This window comes from Acanthisitta chloris, unplaced genomic scaffold (genome assembly GCF_000695815.1).
Source record: "Acanthisitta chloris isolate BGI_N310 unplaced genomic scaffold, ASM69581v1 scaffold727, whole genome shotgun sequence".
NCBI classification, from domain to species: domain Eukaryota; kingdom Metazoa; phylum Chordata; class Aves; order Passeriformes; family Acanthisittidae; genus Acanthisitta; species Acanthisitta chloris.
Window position 1 is genome coordinate 182,232 of NW_008680737.1, and position 25,619 is coordinate 207,850.

Sequence of the window (25,619 nt, forward strand, 5' to 3'; positions counted from 1 at the left end):
GCCAGACTGCTGTCACCATCCTCTTTAGAATCCCTGACATGTATGAATTATTCTTAGTGCACCAAATCCTTCAAGTGGCAGTGTTAATGCCTCACTGGGATAGAACACGTACATATCAGGGGCCTGCAGATATGTAATAGCATAGATAACTGGAACCTCAGTCTAGGGGAGGTTGCCTTAGCCTTATTTATCCTTCTGAACCTGGACAACTTTTTAATCATGAACACAAACCCAAGGTATGAAGCTGTCTTGTGTGTTTAAAAAGACATATCACACTGAATATAGATGCAAAACATCTGCTAAGTAATTTGCATGTCAAGCTATATATATTCAAAACCACCTTGCTGAAGCATGAAGTCTGGCCCGAAAAAATAGGCCTGTCTACCCTGAAAAATAAGGCATGCCAGTTCCAGAGGGAGCAAAATGACATTAAAAAGAAAATCTATTACCGTACTTGAAATTCTGGATGTGGAAAAAGAGACCTTTCTTGAGAAGAGACAGGAATCCACAGGAGTTGAAATTTCTGTTATTTGCTCTTCTCCATGTGCAGGGAAGGCTTTTGACAGCCAAAAATAATCCTGCACTCATTTATCAAAAACTCTGATGATAAAAATAATGCAAGCACACAGAAATACTACCTCTTTTCCAGAAATATGCAACTAGATTGCTTTGTACTTTCACATGAAAACCTGTCACATGGTTGTATCTCTTTAAGGATAAAACTATTTCTTCAGCAAAATACCTGTAACCTTAATCTGCATAGTCCTATTGGGACATATACAGCCCCATACAAATGAAGTGTCTGGGTGCTTAACTTCCTATTAGTTTCAAGGGAAATTAGGAATCAGAATGTCTTTACATGTAAAGCCCCAATGCTCTGCTGAAATAGGAGCCAAACATGTAAACTGAATGCAGATGAGAAACCTATAGCAAACTAAACTATGTCATCTGAGTTCTCATCCTGGTTCAGCATCACTTAAAGCATAGGAGAAAATTCAAAAGTAAAAAAAAAAATCCTAACAACAAAATAAATAATAGTAGGAAAAAAAACCCCAACAAACAACACCACCACAAAATAAATTTTACAAAAAGCCAGGTACAAAAAAACCCAAAAACATAGAGAAAGAACAATGAAGGAAACACATCTGATTTTCTGAGCAGTACTATATTCATTAGTCATTTTTCTGGACTATTTTGTTGTCAGAAATGTACAGAAAAATCCGTACAAGTTTTGTTCTCTGTTAAGTCCTAATGTATAGTAAAATTTAAAAGTGTGCATCTCATTTTAAAGTAAGGAACTAGAATTGTACTTGGCTACAGAAAAAACAAATGACAGTTGTGATACACAGAAATACCTTCCTGGCTGCCACCTGGTTTTCCTGCACAATACATTCTGGAAGGCAGAGTAAACAATTCATCAAGGTTAAGACTCTGCATCACACACTTACGAAACAGCAATTATATAAATAATTTTTTTAACTATCTCAACCAACACTACAGACTTATTTCTCCTCTTGCAGGAACTAAAGATGGGAGTACAAAATTTGTACAGCCTATTTTGATACCCCATTGCCATGATTTTTTCTAAGAACTGGGCATCCAAATCCTTTAGGCAATTATGGAAATGAAAATAAACTCTATATTGTCATACAGAAGAAAAAGGTCTTGACAGAATCTTGCCTATCATAAGGCAGTTTTTTTCAAATGACTCTGTTTTCCCTTAAGATAAGGAACAAACTCTCCTTGAAAGCATCAAGTCTTATTTGCAGCAGATGGAATAGCAGTTCTTATGTATCCAAAGGGTGGGAGGGAATCTGCATCCAACACCAATCAGTTAGTCATTAGATGCAGTCTAGGGGTTCCCCTGGAGGTGTCCTCCAGCATCTACATTTTTAAGTTTAAAACCTATTCAAGAAACAAGTTCAGACTAATTCTTCCCCATTCCAGTTCAGCTTTCCTTTAACATGAAAGACAGCTTCAAAGGGCAGAAGCACTTGATTGCAAGTTCCCCCTCTGTTAGCAGAAACTTATCAGCTCCCTTATCCATCCTGTTAACCACTTGAGCAAGCCCATCAACAACCACAAGTGGCCTGTCAAAAGCCAAGGTCAGAGAAGCAAGTAAGAATGAAGTTGTAGTTTGTCACCAGAGAAACAAGGTCCAAAGGTGCTCTGTTAGGTCTGCCCCTTGCCCACACTGCCCCACTGAGGGCTCTGCTGCTCTGGCTGCCAACTGCATGCAGGTCACGACACACCTGTGCCTATTTCCTCTATTTCTGCCATTCTTTGTCCTTCTGTTTCTCTTCTAACTGTTCTATTCTTCTCTTCGGTGCCTTTCTTATTCACTAGTTTCACTTTTGGTTTTACTTGCCAGTTTTGGTTTTCATAGGGTCTTTTTGAGAATGATTTTGTGCCTTTTGTTCTGTTTTTTTTCAATTGGGTCACTATCCAGGGAAACCTACAGAAGTGCCAGACAGAAGAGATGAGTGCACACAACATTTTCTTCTGTTGCTACAATACAATCCACAGGGTAAAAGATGTTGGTAAATTTAGACAATCATTTTGAGTCACTAACAAAGCAGATCGATTTAAACTAGTTTAAGCAAGTTTCTTCATACACTTGTTAGTAGCTCCCCTAGCAAGTAAGGCACTCTGGGCTTGACTTTGTATCTGTTGCAGTCAGCTAAAAAACAGCTGTACAATTTTCTTTGCCATGAAAAGATAACAATAATAATTATCATAAGCTATCTAGACTGCAAGATTGGGGAGGGAAAAAAAGTCCAAAACCCAGACCAGTTAAAAGTTTCTTATAAATAGCATCCAGCAGTTTTAATGACCAAAACTGAGCTTTAGTATCCAGCGTTCTTTTCATAGTAGATTCTTCTTTCACATCTTGCAACAAAAGTAATTTTTCACTTTCCTTTAGAAGTAGCAATTTTCTAACCAAATCTAAATTAAAAGCCTGCTCTGACACACTCTGCTAAAATGAAGATACCTTTGCCACAGGTTATATTCATTCCATTACTGCTTATGATATTATTCGAGTGAAGTAACTCTGCTATATATGAATGTACTTGAACTTATAGATAACTTCTTTTGAACCTGTACAAATGTACTTGAACTTATAGATAACTTCTGAGTTCAGTCTGGTTTGAAAATTATTTGTAAAGAAGTATGATGTGGGGGATTTTCCCCAAGTAAATGAAAAGGGCTAAATCAGTAACAAAAACCTCTTTTTGAAGTCTGTTAAATCTCTGTACCGAAAGAGTACTACCATGTTTCTGTTGTTTTGGTGCATCTCCTACGTGTAAGAAAAGAAAGGTATGTTGCAAATTGTGGAAAGATCTGTTTTGAAACCACAGACCTCAACTGCAAGATTCAGGAGGGCCTAAGTTCAACTTGATAAACTCAGTATTTCAAATTGTAAACTAACTCGTTTCTCTTCTTCCCATACTGAAATATTTCAGTGCTGTGTTGATACCAATTCACTCCAATTGATTTCCATGAAAACTGGGCCAGACCCCTACAATCATTTATAGTTTGAAATAGCAATATAATTCCATTTTCATGTACCTTTTTTGACCAATGAAGTAAATAGTGTACCTGGGGGGGAAGGGAGAAAAGAAAAACAAACCCAAACCACAACTCACCTCTACAATTTAAACTGATATAGAACAGATAGCATTGATTACAAAATTACCTTTTTAATGAATGCCACAGAGAATGTATCCCACGATACAATCCCATGATCCATCAGCTCAACAAATGCAGTCAGTGTAAAGGACAACATATCTCCAAAGCTGCAAGAGACAGGAGTCATGACAACATTTACCAGTAATGCAGCAGGGTAACGACCGGGGGAATAAAGCAGCAGGAAGCTTTCAGAAAGGCAGGAAAATGAAGCCAGTTATGGACTAAGAGGCAGCAGAAGCACAAGAGAGGCCGTGCAACAGACAGTCTCCCAAAAATTTAGCACGGACATCAAGAATAGTCACCTAGAAGAAAGCAATTTACTAAAAGAAGAACTAATCCCCAGAAGAACACTGCATGCAATGCTCAGGAAAATCAGATAGTCCAAATTAAACTTCTCCTATAAATTCAGAGGTTTAGATCCAACAGATGAGAAGAAGTGAGCACTTAAGAAATCCTCCTAGTTGAACACCATATAGATGTGCCACATTTTGGTACCTTTGTGGCAAGCAGATTGGCAGAAAGTTAGGGCATTGTTTATTCCTTCTCTTGCAAGGTAGCTAATATAATTTTAAAATGCACCAGAAGATATTAAATATCTTGAGCAGCAATTTTCTAACAGTTAATGTCTTAACTTCTTTCTTTAAACCTGAAGATGCATCTCCTTTTCTTTATCTATGGGTAACCATGCCAAGTGAATTGCAAAGTTCCCAATGTTTATCCAAGCATGCAGCTCAAATTGTTTAGGGTTTGCAGGCCACTACCCTGCATTTTACACTGGTATTCAAGGTATCTTTGTATGAACTCAAGTTCAAAATGTGTTTAAACACAGCATAGACAATATGCTTTAACCTGACTAGCTGCACAGGAATTTTTCATGTTAAAAACCAGCTTTTAAAGTTTAGCTTCATTTCTATATATAGTCACTGAACAGTCAGCAGTCACAATGATTTCAGTGAAGCCCTTCAATGAGGTAACTACTCAATACAATCAGCAGTGCACAGAGCCTGAAAGGGAGCAGCATATTACCTTTCAGGGCACGCCAAACTGCCTGCAAGGTACCCTGCCACTAAGCTATTACCAAGTACAAGCATACAATCAAACAGCATGAATAGTCCCAGTGATTTTAATGCAAGAACTTACCTAATAAAAAGATTAAATCTTTTTAAAAGCCTCTGTCAGATTGGAACTGCCAAACTCAGTATGTTGTAAACCTGAGTCTCATACTACAGCCACAGTTAAGCAATGGAACTGGTACTCCTTACTCTGTGATTTGCTGTCCTACTATCCTGCACCAACTCCATGCATATAAGTGAACATCCACTCAGACACAAGACATTTACAGCAGTAGAGAGGAATAAGGCAGAAAAATCTGTTTCAGTGTAGCAACTCTAGTAGCTGGATTTGATTTAATCTGCCATTTAGAGACTTCTGATGGTGAGATGCAGCCTTTAGTGGCCTCTTCACTTAAGAAAGGAGCTCTTGTTCATTGCATTTCCTGAGATGCCCTCCACTGAAAAAAAACTTGCTATTCTTGACTTTCTGTGAGTAAAACCCAACAGCCCCCTGAACTACACCTTTCTTTCCCACAGTAAGTAAGGGCATACAGAATGACTTAGATTTTTTATGACAAAATGAAAAAACTACATCAAAAGCAAAGAAGAAAAATAGTGTCTCTAAAAAAATCCACTGTCATTCTGCAAGAAATACTTTGTTCAGCAAATAAATGATTTAGAAGTTTTTGGTTTTGTTTTGGGGGGCAAAGAGGGGTGGGTTTGTTTGTTTGGGTTTCTTTAATACTGCAAATCCATTTAAGATATATATTAGATTTAAAATATCTTTAGCATTCCAAATAACCAAGGATTTCATAACAAGATGACAGTAAGACTCTGCAGGAAATTTAATCCGGTCTGGTCCTGTCATGTTCCCCAATCCATTGTTTTTGCATAAAATGGTTACTTATGAACCTGCAAATAAAACAGCACCCCTAGAAAAGGCTTCCTTCTAAAAGCTTGCACCAAATTCTAATGCATCTTCATGACAGGATACTTCCACAAATACATGGAATGCTAGTATTATAAGAATATAGACTAAATTTGGTTGAAACAAAAATTGTAAAAAATTTAAAAGATAGGCTACATAGGTTGAAAAGTAGATAAAAATATCTCTCCTAGCACTAAACTAAACAGATAATTTATCTCCGCTAGGGATTTCTCATACATTGTTTTCTAAATTTAGTCAATTAACCTGCACTTAGTACATGAATGCTCTTCTATAACCTAAGTGTACATGAAAGCTAATCCCCATCAACAATAGGTACAGTTTAGAGGGATTACTTAAACTGCATTAAACCTGCATACAGATATTCATTTTCAGATCAGCAGTGGCTGAAATGCAAAGGAATTAAACTAACCTGGATTCAATGGTCTCATTTAGTCTTCTCATAAAAACTATTCACCAATCCTGTCTGATTAATATGTATTAATCAAGGCTCCACCACAGCTTTGGAGGGAAAACTGGGCTAATGGAGCTGAAAATACTGTTTTCAATGTATAAACCTGGTTTTAGTAGATCTGACAATGACACAATCGTTTGGGATCCAGGAGGCAAAAGCACTTTTCCACTTAAAATGATCAGAAATCCCACCAGGTGTCACTCCAGTGACTGCTTCAAATAATGAGTGAAGAGGTGCAACACTGGGACTATCAAGCAGTAAGAAATACTCCAGCTCTATGTATTTTGCAGCACCACACATAAATACTATGCAATTTTAAAATATATAGCTATACATATGCACCAGCACACACATGTATACACTAAGTGGCATTGCAAAAGTCAAAAGCCAGGCTTAAAGGATAAGCATTAGGAATAGCACAGCTAAAGATGAAAGCAATCTCCAGGGTAACTAGAGCAAGATAAGGATTAAAGCATCTGCAGGGGGAAGAGAGGGGTGTTGGTTCATTGTTAAGTGGTTAAACACCAGCAGATAGGTAGAAATAGATTTTCAAGTAATTAATTTCGAAACACACACACACACACACACACAGATGCACTCATACTATTAAGAGCAGCAGACAGAAAAGATGCCAGAAATTTCAGGGTAATCAAAGTTTGTTCATAAAAGTAGCAATCTTAGAAAAAAAACAAAAACATGGTAGGAGCTGTTTAACTCAAAGTCTCAGTAAGTGGTTTAGTCATACAAAAAGTCTGAAAAATAATAGGGCCTCTTTTTTCATAAAATCTTTTTAGACTAATCCACAGCACAAGGCACAACTTCTGTAAATATCAAACCCATGCAGCTCTGGCAAAATGACTAATCATTTTAAGATGATTCCTGATGAAGGAGCTTTTTAATGTATGTCATGGCAGCAAGAGGGGTAAAAATGATCAGAAAGATGCACTGTGTAATTGCAATTTTGCATCTCACTAACACTAACATCTTAATGATCTATGCTCTCAGACAGGCAACTTCTACATGCCCTCCTAAATGCTGTTCAGGGCTCTGGCTCTTAGGTTACGACATCTTACATTGGGATAGCTGATGAAGGTTCACCATTCTTTGCCAATTCCACTCTTCTAACCACCGTTGTGAGAGTTGGTCATGTAGTACTTCCTCACTCACAGCAGCTCTTGGCAAAAGCCTCTTAAGCAGCAGAAAGCTGCAGTTTGCAATGTCATCAGCTGTCCCAGCATGAGCCCTTGCAGTGTGGATGGATGGCCATGCTCTAATACACAGCCTGTGGCACCTCAACCTCTCTGACAAACCTGACTAAAGCGTAAGTCAACAGTTGCATTTTATATCTCTAGGCTTTAGAGAAATATCAGGTCAAAGCCTGTTAATTTACATTCCTAAGAATTTTCTGCATTCTTACCTTAAGAAACTGTGAAGAAAAAAAAATCCACACATTTTTATACTAGTTTTTCTCTCCTATAAATAAAAATGACAGGAACGTGCATGTGACCCTGATTACCACACCTATCTCTCACACACCTCCCTAGTACCAATTCTACATGCTAAGCCATCTCTTTATCCTGTGTGCTAAGTAATCCTCAGATGTATATACAGAACTATATCTGATATTTTGAAAGATGCCTAGAGCTATTTGGATTTCTTATAAAAATAAATTAATGGCACTTAAGCACCCAAATCCCCTAGATGTTTTTGGGGAAAAATAAAAATTTTAAAAAAAATCTCAATCTGTGTTTCACACACATACCAAAATGAACATTCCATTGCTATTAAGGAGAGAAAAATATTCAACTGTTCAAATGGTTACATAAATCAAGACAGTCAGGCTCAACTGTCACCAGGTAACAAACATCAATTAAAAAGAGGAATACAAGCTTTTATCATGCTAGGTGAAGTGTTTCATGCTTTATATTTTTAAAAGTTGCACAGTAGAACCTAGAAATTAACACCTGCTTGTCTGTTGCAACTAGGATACAGCCACCAGCCCATTTGGACAAGAAGCCAAAGACAGTATGTCTTTACACAAACTATTTTTCATGGCCAAAACAGAACCAAAACTGAGCTCCAGTAGTGTAGAGGGAAGGCAGCAAAGAAACAACTTTAACTGGACAGGAGGTCACCAGAGAATAGCAGCCGAGTACTAAATGCAGGAGTTAGGGTAGCAGTTAACTTTAAGTCCCTTATCTGTGCTCACAGCCCAATACTGGGCAGCTGAAAGGCCTGACATCATTGAGGTCAACATCAAAGAGTAAGAACAGCTTTTTAAATTGCAGTTGTCAAGGATAAATGGCCATGAATAAATTTAAACAGGGGAGCAGAAAATATCTAATCATCAGAGGACAAGAGCTCTGGAAAAGCCATAGGGGCAAGAATCTAAGTCTGAAAGGAAGACTGATGATGCAGCAGGATTCTTTGCCAGCACAGTGTGAACAAGTACCTGCTATATTGCTGGTTCTACACTGCCTTGTTTCTTCAAGCAACCTTTCCAAGGGTGAAGCTAAGCCACTGTCAAATCAAACTAGGAGCAATTCACACCTACCTGGTACTTAGTACAGCTGAAAATGACAGAACAATCTGCATAGTAGCTGCCCCTATTTTTCTAGATGATTACAAAAAATGCACTTAACTGCTAGGCTGCATTTGACACAGATTTTTTTCATTGTGCCAAGCACTACTAAAATATTTCTCTGTGGTACAGTTTCACTGGGTTCATTAAAAGGGATCAGCCTTACTGATTTAAAGCCACTTGCATTCCAAGAACCAAAAATAGCTTTGTAACCCTGGTATCAAGGCTTCTCTAAGCTTGAAAATTAATTCTGATTAAAGAAAACAAGGTGTGAATTTTAAGCATAACTGTAACTATTCTTGAATAAATCCAGGTGTAGATATTCTCACTATGGAGTATGACTAAATCCACCTAAAGGTACATTAAGCAGGGGAAACTAGCCCAGAGGAACTATTACACACTGAAGATGTGATTAGAATTACCTTTTCTCTTATTCCCCATCTCTTAAATTCCTGGTTTTGTTCATTTCATGGCAATTTCCTTAAATGCACTAATTTTCTTAAAAGACCAGGAATGACTACAAAGGAAAAACATCACTCTCCAATCAGCTTGGTTTGACTACAATTCAGTACTGCAATGTAGAAGTAAATTAATAGAGCCATTTCATGGGATTTTTTTTAAAATTCAAGTATCAGCCAAAATGGGATAAATAAAATCCCAAAACAAAATAGAAATCCCTAAAACTGAAAAGACAGACAAAAAGAAACTCACATTTTAGAAGAACTTCCTTTAGTGCAGAAAGCTATTAAACAAGGCCTCTCTTTGAAAATCAGGCTTTAATTAAGCCAGGCTAGCATGAGCAAGCTACCAGAGATAAAATGAAATATTGTCACTTTATGAAATAAGTCATCCTAGTTTAGTTCAGTTCATTATATCAAGCTTTGTGGGGTTTTAAATAGTTCTTATTTCAGTGGATCTTTTCCCATTAATACACATGTGAAAAATAGTCAGGATGTTTGATAACTACACTCACAGAGCACTAGTGTATACACTTTACCTTTTAAATATACAGACTTAAAGAACTATTGGTATCATATTCTGACCACTGGCTCTGGCATAATTTTCAATACATGTCTCAGACTCAATCATTTATGTTATATAATTGTATCATCTCCCATATGACTGCTGGAAATCAAAATATTAAACTGTCTATGCCAATGTAAACTGAAGTTTCTGCTTTCAAAGTTAGAATAAATTTTAGTCACAGATACTTCCTTTACTACTGTATCCACTGATGTGCTACATCTACATTGACCAGTAAAAATCCTCTTAAGGTGGTTTAATGCCTTGTTCTCATGAACAAACCAAACAAAAACATATAAAAAAAAAAAACCCCCTCAGATCATCAGTAGGATCAGGTCCTGAAACCAGGGTGCAATGTAACTCTAAGTCCTTATTTCTGCACCATCCTGAGGACAATCGCATAACTTAATGCATAGAAGCCTCCAGGGTAACAGAACCTGGAAACCAAGAGATGCTGAAGGGGTATAACTATTCTTCCACAAAGAACTATTTTCACAGTGGTGAGGAAAAATCCACTATCTAAATGGGCAAGAGATAGCTTGTCTCAGCAGGGATGATGCTGCCAAGAATTCCATAACCCTCGTGCCACTAATAATTTTCCTCATAATCTAAACTTTTCTTGTATGAAACAAGTTACTTTGTACTAGGTTGAGAAAGTGAACTTAGAGGAAGGATTTAAATTTCCTGCCAAATTTATTCTTACTGTATAATTTATTTATTAGGCAATGATTTAAAAATAAATGTTTCAGCACTTGCTTTACAGCAGATTTGTGAAAGTATGATTTAGGATGGGTTCAGAAGGGGAGCTGCATTTCCTGCATGATAAATCACACTGAGCTCTCAGCATGACAGACATATGCTTAATTGATTATTCTTTTGCTTCCTTGAGTTTTAGCTATACTTGAGATGTCAAATTTGCAAGCCAATCAAGATATTAGAACATCTTCTGGGATTCCAATTTATCAAAGCCCATGCTTAACTTGAAGCATGTAGAAGAATTCCATTCAAAATCATCAAGGAAATAAGCAGGTTTTTGAAATTTCTGATATGAGACCCTTTATTATATTACAGATTTCCTTTATGCAGTTATCTGCAACAACTAGCATTTACTGGGACCAGCAAATACTGGGAATTCAAACGGGCACAATGGCTCTTAGTTTCATGTCACTAACATCAACAATTAAAATTGGCAACTATGAACCACATAAGCCAGTCAAATATAAGAGGGGAACTGGGGAAGGGAGGGAAATTACTTTTTTGCTGAAATTGAAAAAAGAAAACAAAAGCCTTACTTCAGAAATAGTAGTAGCCCCTGCAGAAGTTACAGAAATGAAGCACTCATTCCACAGGCAAAGCAAAAAAGGCTTCATCAGAAAATTTTAACAGGCATCAAAGAGCGGAAAACAGAGAAGGTTGAAGACTTGCTGAATGAATATGCACAGTTATATTTACATATAAAGATTAGCGCAAGGGCCTGAACTCAGTCATGCAAAAGAGGAGGTAGTATGCAAGGTGATGATCTAATCAAGTTCTTACCAGGGCTTCATAATCTTCTGCAATTTCTGATATCGTCTGCAAAATTAAAACTTGCACGTGAGGAAAAACACTTTAAAACATCTGTACTCTATTTACTGCATACACCCCCCCATACTTGATTCATAAAATTCACAGAGAGACACACAGTAAGAGGCAGTAAATTACTAACAATTTGCTGTGGACAGAAACAGTTCAGTAATTGGTAAAGAACATTCAAAATTAATTTAAAATATTTGTTCAGAATACTTTTGTCAACTTCTGTTAGGGAAAAAGAAAGCATATCTAGACATCCTAAATTAGTTAAGCATTTGTGTAAAAAGCCTTTGGTACAAAACAAAGGTTTACACATTAAGCTTTTTCTATTCTGTTGCTATGACATGTAGCCCATTGCCTGGAGAACTCTTATTTACTTGCAGGCTCCATCACTAGTACTGATGTCAAAGTTGTCAGCATCGTTGACCAACACAAACCAAAATCATGACCTTCTTAAGCTGTGGACAAGTTTCCTATTGGCTTCAAAGAGCAGCATAGAATTTACCCTGGATCTTTTAATACGAGTTGCATTTACTCAACAACTCAAAATCATCTTGCACCAGCTTCATGACATATAAATACACTGCAGCAGTGTTATTTCAACAGAATATGCAGTCTGATCCTTTTGCCCTTAAAATTCACACACCAATGGCCATGTCTAGTCCCAAGGTGCTGAATCAACCCACTTGAGAAAGACAATAACCTGCTTAAGAATGTCACTAATGTTCTAAGAGGCCAAGCTACCACCCAGCCTTCAGTGTGATGCTCGTGGTTTCACAGTACCTTCTGAAACACTTGGTTCCTACTCAGTGTGAAGCTTGTGGTTTCATAGTACCTTCTGAAACACTTGGTTCCTACTTACGGCAAGAAGTTTAACACACTCAATGAGGTTTTTTACTTAGGTATTTCCTATCTTTCCCCCCAAGAATAAAACTGTTTTGTTTTATTGGTGAACCAGAATCTATGAGCTTGTGGTTTCATAGTACCTTCTGAAACACTTGGTTCCTACTTACGGCAAGAAGTTTAACACACTCAATGAGGTTTTTTACTTAGGTATTTCCTATCTTTCCCCCCAAGAATAAAACTGTTTTGTTTTATTGGTGAACCAGAATCTATGACATTTCCTATCTTTCCCCCAAAGAACAAAACTGTTGTGTTTTATTGGTGAACCAGAATCTATGACATCATATTCCTATATTCAGGAAACTGAAAGTCAAATATTAATGGGGGAGGGGATGGGCAAAGAATAAGTGCATTTGAAAGCTGTAGCCCCAGTAATCAGAATTTGCAAGTCATCCCACTGCTAATAACTGGCTTCAGAACTGCTGATTATGCTACTAAGCAAGCTGAAGAAAGGACTATCAATGGTAAAAATGGCATCAAAGTTAAATAACTTCTTTTTAAAATGCCACTTAAACAAAAAAACCAAAAGGGAGAGAGAAGAAAGAAATTTTTAAAAAGTCTGTCTCCTACTTAACCCCTTCTTGTGTCTCCTAAATCTATTTCACAGTTTTATGTCAGAGTCTTGGCTGCAGTTCCACACTGGGCAGACTAGTGTCCAGAGGAGAACAAAGAGGTCCCTCCTGCCTCCCTCACCTTCTCCACAGGTCTTGCTGCCACATCAAGCTGCACAGCAATGCCATTCAGCTCACAACAGCTCTAGGGCTCAAAGCTCTCCAACCATTCTCTGCCAGAATTTGGCTAGATTTTTTTCCCTCCTTCTGGTACAGCACTAACTGCTCCCACTTTTACATTTTCCTCTTTTCAAGAAGGACCAGTCTCAGGGATGGCAGCTTGGGGTCTGGTTTGTCTAACCATCAGTGGAGAAAACAGAGAGTAAATCACCAGAACTGTGGTTTGCAATCCCTCATTGCTAGCTGTGAGCTGCAATACTCATGCCTGAAGATAGTGCTGGCATAGTTTACCATGTATCCAACAAAAGCTGGGCTACAGCCTAGCTCAAATTAGAAAAGTGACAAGATTTTCTTCTTGGATTTCATGGCTTTGGTCCTTTTATGCTACAACAGCTATCTGCTTATCCAGTAACAATGAAACAAACAAAAAGCATCCTGATGATCAGGCAGCCTTAACAAGTGGGGGAAAATACCCTCAACATGCTTTTTTGAGCATAAAAGTTCAAAGCATTTTCCACAGTAGGAGATCCCAGCATCAACAGAATGTCACTACTGTGCTTCTGCAAACAGAGTGCTTCCTTGCTTTGGCAGACTGCTAAACCACCAATAACAGCCACCAACACAAATGGGTTTTGTCATCTCTCAAATGTGTGTGGATCCTTGCAACCTTCTGCAGCACATGTCAGCAACACTACTTAGCATTCTTCTGAGACCAGTTTAAAAAAGAGCTGCTTCACATCCAGGTGCTGACTTTGGCTAAGCAGCAAGTACACTTGAAATTGGTGGTGTGTTTGTCTGACATCACAGAGAAACAAGTGTGGTATTTGCAACTGGTAGCACTTCAAAGGACAGACTCAGTTTTGTCAGAGATTTTTCACAACAGGCTATAATCAGGAGCATTTTTCTCCATGACTGAGCCAGGGATTAAAGAATAAACATCTGAGTCCTAGAACAAAACATTTAAAGAGCAACTCTCTTAGCATTTACAAAACTCTTATCCATCCTGAGTTAACTGGAAATCAGTTAACTTGTAGTCAAAAGATGTGCAATGTAAAAGAATATATAAATTTAAAATAATGTGCAGAAATAATTGAATTATATTAGACTTTTCCTGGTGAAGCAATACAAAGAAAATTTTGACTTCAGAGGAAAGATAACCATCGCATTAAACCAAACAATTTCTACTGATCTCTGTTGCTTTGGTGTGATTAGAGCAGCAATCAATCTAGGACATCAAATGTTGCAGAAACACAGTACAGAATAATTATAGATAGACTTTACCACTGAAGATGTGGAGGCTCTTCTCTAAAGGACTACATGTTATTTCCATCCATCATCGAACCACAACATAATAGAGAAGGACTTGGCATGAGCAAGAGTTCATCCCATATTCACCCACAGACCATGCTAAAGTTACAACTGAAGGAGTAGCCAAGCTAACTCTTCCAGCAAGTCAGCCTAGAAAGGAACTAAGTACAGGCCACCTCCATCAGCTTTCTTCTTTCTGTATACACATAACTGTTGTTTCTTCCAGAGGGCTGACTTTGTGGTAGCAATCAAACAGTTCCATAAAACCTTTCTTGGTGAGTTACCACAGGTATGGTCAAAAATGCTGAAAGCCTTACTGATCTAGACACTGTAATTATCTCAATACTTATATTTATCTAAAAAAAAAAAAAACCAAACAAAAAACATCTCTCAATTGCACTTGAACAGATTGGAACAAAACCACCACCAAAACACAAACGTTATGAGGGTAAATTAAATAGCAGTTGTGAAAAGTTCAGATTCTATAGTGGTGAAAGACAAAAACAGACAGGAATTTTTAAACAGGGAGAAATCTCAAAACAAACGCCAACGTAATGCAAAATAAACATGAACGACTAGTTACCGGGTTAGACATTTTGTTACCATAATACGTTCCCTGTTCGGCCTCAAAGGAACTTTGTGATACACTTCCAGCTGAATCCCTAGGGGCAGCAGTTCCCCAAGCCATACAGAATTACTACTTGCTCAAATACTGTAGATTACATCTCAAGCAGCTTCCAACAGAGACGAGCTTAGCAGGGCCCTGATCAGATCAACTCCTCTCTGTTCATGTGCAAAAACTGCTATATGAAGACCAAAGATTCCCCAAAACTAAACCCCAGCTGGGGTAACCCACAGTGCACAGTAAAGGCTTGTCTGCACTGGGAAGAAAAACTAAAATGCTGTCCTAATGGAGAAGCCAACGTAGACCCACTGGAGCTAATGATACCAACAGCTAAAGCAGTCACACCATTTCACCACAACCAACGTTTCTGAGCCTGCACTGTTTAAACACGTGCAGAGAAGGATAAAAGTACCACTGAGGATAAAAGCTTTTCATGCAGTATGATTCCAGAGAGGGTCCTTCTTAGCAAAGGTGGAAGATGTTTATAAAAGTTTCCTCCTATACAGAAAAACTGACATGATTATGGATTAATTACTTGCTAACAACAAGAAATCACTATCTGGCTACTGCTTTTCAGGCAAACACAGGGAGAACCCACATTCTGGATAACAGGCAGTGTTTAGGAATATGACAAGGAAAATACACGAGTATGTATTTCTGGCTTCTGTCTGTAATAGGTGTGGCTATCACATATAAATGAAGTCTGATAAATACTCTGACTTAACTGAAATAAATTATTTGGATGAAATCTGAAAAATTGCTATTCAGCCATGCAGCAGCACTCAGACTTCTCACAGTCACCACAACACCCCAGAGCCACCACATTCCGAGAGACAGAAACATCCTGGAAAATTGCAGAAGTGAGATTTTAAGCTCTACTCCTTATTTTTGCTGATTTCTCAAATACTACACTTCTGTCTGGAATTAACAACAACAACAAAAAATTAGTTTTGTCCAGCTTGGTACTCTGGAGAACATTGGGAAATATAAATCCACTGCTGGACTTACTCTTTATCACACTTTACAAAAGTGGTTACCAAACAAAACCCAGTAAAACTGTCTCCTCTCCTCGACCCTGTTCCTGTCAACAAGGTGTTAATATCACCACTTAAATGACCAGGGGTTATTTAAATGTTATTATTCTTAAACTCAGGCAAAGTAAGAAAAACAACACTGGGGATAAAGCATTTAGGATGGGGGGAGTGCAGGGAGCTTCCTTTCTTTCCTCCAAAGACATTATTTGTGACAGTTCAGTCTTCAAATGAGGCTTTTATTGAAAGCATACAGTGTGCACTGCACATATATAAAGGATATAAGAGAAATTGTACTTGTCTGCACTGAGAGGGAGAGTGGAATCCAAGTCTGAAGACTTCTGTGAAAACAAACCCAAAATAGAGCAAGCAGGAGAAAAGTAAACCAACGAAGCCAGTCCAGAAAGAAAACGTAGTTCACTTTCTTCCTTTACAAGAACTGCACTTAAAGATGGGACTACAGACTGTTCTCAATCTCTTACCATTACCATCTCCACAGTACAATAATAGGATTACCTTATCTTATATACTTTTTTGGATTTTTGCCTCACAGACAATGGTCACACTCTCCCAACATTACAGAAGCACTAAGAAATGAAGATTGTGTAAAACGCCTGTTGGACAAGAATTAATTTTGGCAGCAATGTCAGATTAAGTAACCTATGCTCCCAGGTGAAGCTTCACAGGAATGGCTGAGCCTGTCTAACAGCCCTGTGTTGTCAAAAATAGAAATTATTTTCCTCCCCACATTGGCTGGCTGATCTTCTGATGCTTGAACAAACTGAATTGCATCACTAAGCACTGGAACTGACCAAGGCAGGGAGCAGGTACTATACAGCCAGTAGCCAGGAAGGATGGAAAAGGACTACTTTATATAGTGGCAAAAACCTACTAGCTTAGTATCGTTCATATCTTCTGAAAATTCATTTTTCATTTATCTAGTGAGTTCTGCTTGCACAAGTGTTTTCTGGGGCAATACTGTAAGCTCAACCAGGGAAGTGAACTGGGTTAAGGAATATTATATTAAAAGTAGCCTTTACTGTCACTTTTCATAATCTACACCAATTTTCCAGTCCAGCTTGGTAGAAACAGTACTGGCATAACTCTGCAGATGAAGCAGGACAAGAACAAGTGGATGTGAGCAAGAGCAGCTTAAACGTTTTGACAGCACTACTGGAATACTCATCAGACTGGGATGGAAAAAACCATTAGCAGGTATGTGAGCAACTGTCCCATAAAGTGTGTTAAAGTCGGAATAACTCCAAACCAATTTGTCTTCAGTTTTCCACTGGGCTGGTACAGAGTATTATCTCTGTAAGGCAAGCCAAGAGCTAGAATTTCACTGAACAATACAATTTGTCCTTAAAGCATGCACAATTGCTGTCTCAGAGCCTTCCAGCTGTACAGCAGCCAACTCTGCAACCACATGTGCTCAACAGAAGGCTCTTCTTAGTCAAGAGTCAAAAAACATACAAATATATATTGATTTAGAAGCTTACATGAACTTGGTCTAGCTGCATTTATTATTTCTAAAAGCAAGATGACAAAATTTAACAACCAGTACAATTTAAAGCAAGGTTGTTTTTTTTCTCCAATCTGTACATGAAGCAATTACAACTCACTTAAAATTAAAACCAGGCTATCTGCAACCTTGTCCTAGCAGCATTGACTAGCATGCTCCTGTGCCATGGCTGTATGACAATAAGGCTTTCCAGCACAGCCACATCGATGAAGCAGATGTCTGGAGAACAACCTTCTCAAAAGCAGCAAAAACAATTCTGGTTACTGTCAAGACAGAGAGGCTTAGCGTAGTCTCATTTTTTTGGCAAAAACTATACGTTATTTCAGCCAAATGACAAGTGTCAGAGATTGTAATAGTGCCAATTAAAAAAATGCTGAAAATTCTGCATAGGCCTGCCTCATTTTCCTCCTAGTCATGAGATCATTATTATTATTACTATTATTACTGGTAATAATAATAATAAATACAGATTCCTTTTAGTAAGTCTTTGGTCTTTCAATATTTATGGCATGTGAGTTATGCTTTCCTTCTCTTGTTTTATAAGGCACTATGAGGTGCTTTTTTCCCTTCTAAGGAAGGCTAAGAGTCTGTCCCAGTCACATGACACTTCTGATACATCAAGAAAAAAACCTACAACTTTACCAGCTTTCTGCTACATCAGAAAGACTATCTCTACAGCTATGATTTTCTAAAATAAAACTACTAGGCTAGACTACGGAGTATAGAATGAACAAACCACATTATCTCAGATGGGGCAGTCAGGAGACAATTGTTACTTCCAGCTTGGTTCCTGAATGTACTTTTTTGTCACTCATTATGATAACTAGGACTTTGAGCATTGCTCTCTTTCTGCCTCATTTTAGGGCACTGCACTCTGAGGGGGGAGCAGAAGCAGCACACCCTTACACTTCCCCTTTATGTTGTCTGTACGCCCAATCAGATGGACTGCATATTCAGCTCCTCTTAACTAGCCACAAACTGGCTTCAGACAAAAACTTAGCAGTAGGAGTGGCATGGAAAACTCTTTCTGAAAAGTCTCATAAAAGGAAAATAATTGTGTGCACACCCACCCCAGTCTTTGGTGATACAAATGCAGAGTCTGAGAAATGATTGAACATCATGGATAATTATAAAATGGAATCAGCATTTACTTGTTCTTCATGACCTAACTTATCTTGCAGTCTCTGCTGTAATTTATAGGTCACCCGAACCATAAACAAAATCATAAAACCAACTATTTTTTTTTGCTTTTTCAGTTAATAGGAGACTCGCAGCAATGCTGTGGAAGCAAGAATGAGCCTGAAGGTAAAACAAAGATAAGCCATCTCAATCAACAAGATCAAGATACATGTGGACAGTTACTAAGACATGTTGCATCTCTGCTGATATAAATATACTCATATTGACAAGATGTGCTCTCAGCTTCACTGGGGCCCCTTGCACCCTACAATCTGCCTACCATCAACCCCAAAGGCTTTGTCCCAGCACATGCCATGCCCACGGTTCATTTGCTCTAAGCACCAGGCACTCAAGGAGAGCTGGCCCAAATTATGGTAACTACAGATAGTATTAAAACCACTTTTGAAAACATACATGAAATAAAACTAAACTCCCTCAATTTCAACAAGAAACTGGAAAAGCTATTCTCTAACACATCCTAATTGTCTTCAATATTCAGGAATATAACATATGGAAAATTAACTAACACTGTTAGTTCTTGTAAACTTTTTATATTACTATTTCTTTTCATCACCTGCAAAATGAAGCAGAAGTAACTGGAAAAACAGTGAATTACATTTTCTTACTGTAGTCACTGTACTTTTAGAGACATCAGCTTCATTAAAATAATGGGTGAGTAGCACAGTAAATAAAGCCAAATATAAATAAAGCACAGGCCTCTTCCTCAGTGAAAGTTGTATAAAAAGCCAGAGTCTTGTTTTCCAGAGGCTGCCCACTAAAACTTAATTACACACTCAAATTATATCTTAAGAGCTGCCTCTAACATGAGTTCCATGTGCAAAGAAAACCTCAGAGCAACTTTGCACTGAGCATGATGGTACTTTTAATGAGCACTGCCTGCCCCTTTGGGGAAAATAGAGAATAAAGCTTGAATTAACAAAATTCATCGATTTCTAGCACAGCTGCACCACACCATGAACAGAGGCACCACTCAGCCTGGACTTACAGATGTAGGGCTCTTCTCAGCTGCATTAACCCAAGGGCAGCTGGGAAAGCACACAGAGGGGCTTCTTGCAGAGCAGCAGCAGCAGTCACCCCATGGGGTATGTCCCATCCTTGCTGATCCCCTCAGAGTCCCAACAGTGCAATACAAGAGCAGAGACAGCCACTCTCACACTATTCCACAACACGACTGCTCTCAGGTTGTGGCTCAGTGATGTACCTAGGCCAATATAAGGGTCTGCTAACAGAGAAAAAGGGCCTTTTCTGCATCCACTCATGCCTTCTTCCTCTAGTCCCAAACCAAGCAGAAAATTAACTCTGCAAAACAGAAGCAGGTACTTTGAAACAAGTTAACTGGATTGGCTTTGTGAAGCATCCAGACACCAGAACCAGCTCTGGGAAGTAAGCAGAACTGGGCTGAAGAGCAGGGTTAACACACAAGAAATGGGAGAAGAGGCAGGAAGCTGGACCATCTCTTAGGAGCACCAAGGCACTAGGTATCTCTCAGCTGTATGGTTGACTCACAGCCTCATTCAAACAAGGCTGGCACAACATGAGTAACTCAGAGGTGGGTAACATAAGGCCACAGTGATGCATTTTTACAAAATATGTTGCCTTCTTAAATAGAACCATCACAGAAGTTTCTGCCTCTCCCTGAAATTTCTGGCTCCTCATTCTTCCTCTAATACCTGCCTGACCCCTTTATACCTGCCCTTTATAATGCTAATATAATTGTTTGGGTAGGTTCACCTCCTGACACTGAAATGATCATAGGCAAGTCAAGTACTGGTGCCGGGCAAAGGAGAGGGAACACTTTTTTGTTCTGAAGCATTTTGGTGACCTGGTCAGCTGCACAGCACACAAGGCCAAACTGCTGAGGGGGCACAGCCCAGGGTGGGAGCTAACAGCGAGGAGGCCTTCAGCTTGATTTATCTGTTCACCAAGCATCTTGCAGGACCTTTTATTAATGGTACTGCAGAGGGTCCAAATGCAAACAGCAACAGAGAACATAAGAAGACAACTGACCGACTCCAGTTGCTTTTCCTTGACAGCCTAGGGCACCAAATCTTTTTTAAAAATAACAACGAACAACCAAACCAACCAAACAAACAAAACCCCCAAAACAAAACAGTTTTCTCGTTGCTTCTGAGGAAGTAGTTTGTCTGCTGGCTTAGTGTGCTGAAATAGCAATGACTGACAGACCCTGAAGTGGGGGGACAGGTTCAACAGCTTCAAGTCAGACTAGAAAGGGAAGCAGAAGCACCATGGCAGGCTTAGGCTGCTGAGCCTGTTTATGTTTGCTCCTTTCATTAAATCCCATGTTCCGTTAAATATGCACTCATCAGTCAGTGATGCACAGTATAAAAGCAGAAAGGAATATACAGCATAGCATAGTGCAGATGCCCTTGCTTTATAACTCCCTTTGCAAAACCAGACTTGGAAAAACCTGACCTGCATACACCCTCAGAAGCTGCAGAACATCTAGGCTGCTGAACACGAAAAAGTCTGCAGTGAATAGTGAGACAACATGTGAAGCTGCTGGAAATTCTCACAGTCTGAGTCTCTGTTCAGCACCCAAAATAGAGAGCATTTCTTTCCACAGGCACTGATAAATAGATTAAACAGGTAGATAGATCAATGCATATTTGGTGACACATTACATCAGCCAAAAAGAAAAAAATTAAATTCCTCCAAATGCAAGCCACTTCAAAAATAAAATTAAAAGCAAGGCAATCTATTCTGCTCATATGTCCAGTTTACAAGCCTGGTGTGTGGCTTGAAAACGTATACCTTCAGCCAGGAAATATTACTAGGGTGTAATTTGCTGAGCAGTTCTTTCAACAGTGGTGCTGGCTTAAGTAGTTTCCCTCCCAAATAGTTATTTTCAATCCAGATCAGTCTGCTACAGCTTGGCCCATCCCACAGCTACAAAACAGTAGTACAAACACATCTGAAGGGTGAGTAGAGCATTTACTTTAGCCTCGGTGCAGCTAAAAAAATGCTTGTAAAATATGTGAATGTCTGTTTCATTAGAAAATAAAGTGCTTTAGTTTAATACATTCCACAGTGTAATAAGTTAAATCATTTCAACTAAATAAAGTCATGATAAAATAAACCATGGAGGCAGTGACTTTTAATTTGCGTATATTCCAATCTTCATAGGCACATGTGAGCCTGTCCATTCATTTTTTAAGTAGTACAATAACTGTATACATATGTTTACATCAACTTAAACTTATCTTTGCTTTTAATTTGGTCCCTAAACAACAAATATTATGTGAATATAAGACAGGTTGACAAATCTGAGAACCAGAAGCATTTTTTTTTAAAGTGGCATAACATGTGACATGTGCCACAGACCACATCGCTGCAAAAAAATAAAGACCATAACCCCAAAATGCTCTAGATGAAACTATGAGCTATTGGAAATCTAGTATATAGCTGTAGTTAGGCAATAAGGACTTGGAGTCCAATAAACCATTGACCACATAAGAGGTAGGGATCGGTGAGAGCATTGCTCAATCTAAGGACTAATGGATTCTAAAAAGTAGTTAATTTTTCTGTGGAAAATCCCCAGTATATTTTGTACAAGACCTTCACAGACCATTTGTGTTCCATTTCAAAGACCACTTGCTAGTTTTACTTTACCCCCTAACACTATTTACTTCTGCAAATCAAAGGGAATGTGTGTACATTTGTGAGGGGATTTGGACTGATTTTCAGTCTGGCCCACAAGACTGAACACCACCAATGAATAAGAGAGCTACTTTCAGAGCATTTTCTTTCTCTTAGGAAAAGGTGTGGGTATTGTTGACTTGACTACTGTAGTAGAGGCTGACACTGCAAAGCACTAAAACTCTTACTTGAAAGCAAAAGCCTACTGGAAACACAATCTGTTAGAACATAATTTAATAGTGCAACAGTACAGTGGATACTTTTCTGTTGCACCCTCCATATTAGGCCCATGGACACTTACTCAGGAACATGGTTCTGAATTACATCAACAGTGAAATTTGGTAAGGTGTTCTAGTAAAGAGTAAGTGTATTTTCAGAGGTAAACTTTCAATTTCATAACAAAAAAAACCACTGCCATTTGAAAAAAACCAACCAGAATTAAAACAATAAAAAATGGAAATAAGCAAAGCACTTTTTATGAGTGGATTTTACTCCACATGTTCTCATTAAGGTGAAATTTAAAACACAGTTTTCAGATAACATCACTTAAATATCAAAATTTAAATATATTATGAAGGATTTATCAAAATACCAACAGGTAGAGAAGAAAGTAGGACCAGTCCCCCAAAACCTTACACCCCAGAGGGTACTTGTAACTTTCTACTTTGCTCACCCCCAGTCCCCACCAGCCTATTGTTAGAATAAATTAAACAAATATTCTCATTTTAATTAATATACTACCCTAGCAGCCCGGAACTCTTCAGATATTTTATTTTATTTTATACAGTCTTTGAAATTATACACAAAAATACTTTGGGCACTCAGAAAGTGAGCAAGAAATCACCCCATATGGAAGGAACATCAGAGTTTAAGCAGAATACTTACTCTGTGCCACTTTCAACCATTTGCGTTAGGAGGGAAATGCCATCTAGGTTTATAAATTCTTGGGCAAATGTAACATCCCGTGAGTAGTTGGCTAAGTCTTTCAGTGCTTCTAACTTTGCATCCATACTAGAAGACTGGATCCTCTCATGGAGCTGCTGTGCATTTTGAGCCTAAGAGAGATGCAAATCACACAAAACAAAAACAACAAAAAAGTTTTTGTTACAATGAAAATCATTAATAAAACATTAGTGTAAGCAAGAACAATGGCCATATTTAATATTAGTGATACTTAGCACTTCCATGCTCAGAAATTGTGAAGTAGCTCAAACACAAATTACTTTTATAAAAGTATGTTACTTGTGTATTACTGCATTATTACCCAGAATTATTTGGATTCTTGCAGAATCATTAACTGAGCAACAGATAGATATCTCACTGTCTCAGGCAAAATGTAAGCATTATAAAAGACAGCCTTTGGCTGGAAGAGCTTATGTGTTACATCAATAAAGTAGAAATGAAAATAAAACAAATTGCATCAGACAATCCCAGTATAATAACAGCAGCACTTTTTTTTCCTGTCAACGCTTACTCAGTTCACACACTTCTTATGACCTTTAACAATGAAGACCATATACTGTCCTAATCAGGATATATCAATACAGACCAGCTTCAGGCCTTCTGCTCCTTCCTCCCCCTCTTCCTTTTATTCACAGACAGTTCAAAACCTCATATACTCTTTTAACAAGGAGCATAGGAGTAATTACTTCCCACATAATACTATGATATTATCTGTCATACATCTTTATGCAAGTTCAATATCCAAATATGCTAGGCTATGCTGTCCATTAATGTTTCAAATAGAGGATGAGACAATGAAATATAAAATGAACACTGACGATAAAAAGCTAAAGAAATATTTAAATAATGCATATGAAATTGTCTCTCTCTTTAGCCATACACATACTTTAAAATACATCTCACGTTTCCAATTTGATGCTTTCACTTACCTGAATAGAATACCCAAAAGCTTCAGTTAATAGCTAGCTAGAAGATACTTTCCTTAGAAAAATAATCTTCTCTGTATACAGAAATATGCACAAAATTCTATTTCCTAAAATTCATTTCTTACCTGCCACCAAATGAAAGGTTAATGAGCGGCTATGTGTCATTAGGAAAACAAATTAAATGTAAATTCTGCTGAGTTATTTTCTCTGAGATGATGCTTATTCTTTCTCAGCTGGAGAAGAAATATAGAAGAAAAGGTTGTGCTGACAGACAATTCCTTTTCTGTTCAAGTAATGAATATACTCTTCACAGAGATGGTCATCTCTGCAGATCAAGATTCTGAGATAGCAGTCATTTTTAGTGCAAGTGAATAAAAAATCAAGGAACCCAGGAAAAACACAGCTACAGATTCCTAACTACATAAATTTGATTGATTAAAAAACATGAACAAATTTAATGTTATAGCATCCTCCAAGACTAGCAAGGTTTGTTACTTATCATTTTTACAAAGGAAAAATGAATATATGGTCACCGATCAACCTTTAGCCAGAGCCTATGTGGTAAGGAGAATATACAGGGAGGAAATACCTTCCAGTTAGTATGACTATGGTTAACATCTTCAGTTAAGACAGCATTGAAAAGAAATAGAGTATCTTAGTCCTAAGATATTTTATGCCTTAAGTATAGGGTGGTGCAGCCATAGCAGCTACATTAGCTCTAGAAGTTACCTACTCTATCAATGGGTTGAGTTATAATGTGGAAACAATGGCTTATACAGTCTCTCTAACTGGCAATGTCTGCCCAAATGGTACTAAAAGAATATTCTCTCAAACTCAAGCAGGTGGTAACATAAATCATTTGCCAAAGTCCATGGAAGAAGTAAAAATAGATACCACTAACTTTCAGCTTCTAGGACGACCACAAAATATTTCCTCAAACTCTTTGCCTTCATCAGAGTGGGTGAAGAAAGCTTTGCTAAAGTACTCTTGTGTAATCAGAACAAAAATTCTCGTTATACTGTTATACATACTATTATATTATACTCATTATTATTACCTGAACCAAGAGATCAACAGTCAACTCCTACCTTAAAAAATTACCTCCTTCATGGAGCCATTTCTTACTCTAGACTCCCCACTACAACAACTCAGGAAGACTCAGGGATGCAAAGCATCAGTAAAAGATTACTGTACTCAGAATGCATGCTATGTCTGAATTCCTGCCCACTTCAGAAAAGAAATACTCTGGAAAATCTTTAATACTGCTATGGCAAATACATTCTCCTGATTTTGGAAATGGTTGCTCAAATCTAACCTTAAACTCAGTAAGATCTGTACACATGCCTTCTCCTACCTACCACAGCTCTGGGAAGTTACCACCCTCACTATCTGCCTACTGAAGGATACAGTTCTTCCAGCTTGTCATGGGAATTGAGTC

The 25,619-nt window shown here is 38.0% G+C and overlaps 1 protein-coding gene across 1 annotated transcript in view; it reads right to left on the reverse strand.

Annotated features, from left to right (window-relative positions):
- ELMO1 (engulfment and cell motility 1) overlaps positions 1-25,619 on the reverse strand; it is a gene marked incomplete at its 3' end in the record, with an annotated part of 290,561 nt that overhangs the window by 180,564 nt on the left and 84,378 nt on the right. Inside the window, exons 6-8 of the mRNA XM_009077801.1 lie at positions 23,178-23,347; positions 11,283-11,318; positions 3,698-3,797 (exon numbers count right to left, since the gene is read on the reverse strand). Coding sequence (XP_009076049.1) covers positions 3,698-3,797; positions 11,283-11,318; positions 23,178-23,347 — 306 coding nt within the window. The remainder of the gene's footprint in view (positions 1-3,697; positions 3,798-11,282; positions 11,319-23,177; positions 23,348-25,619) is intronic.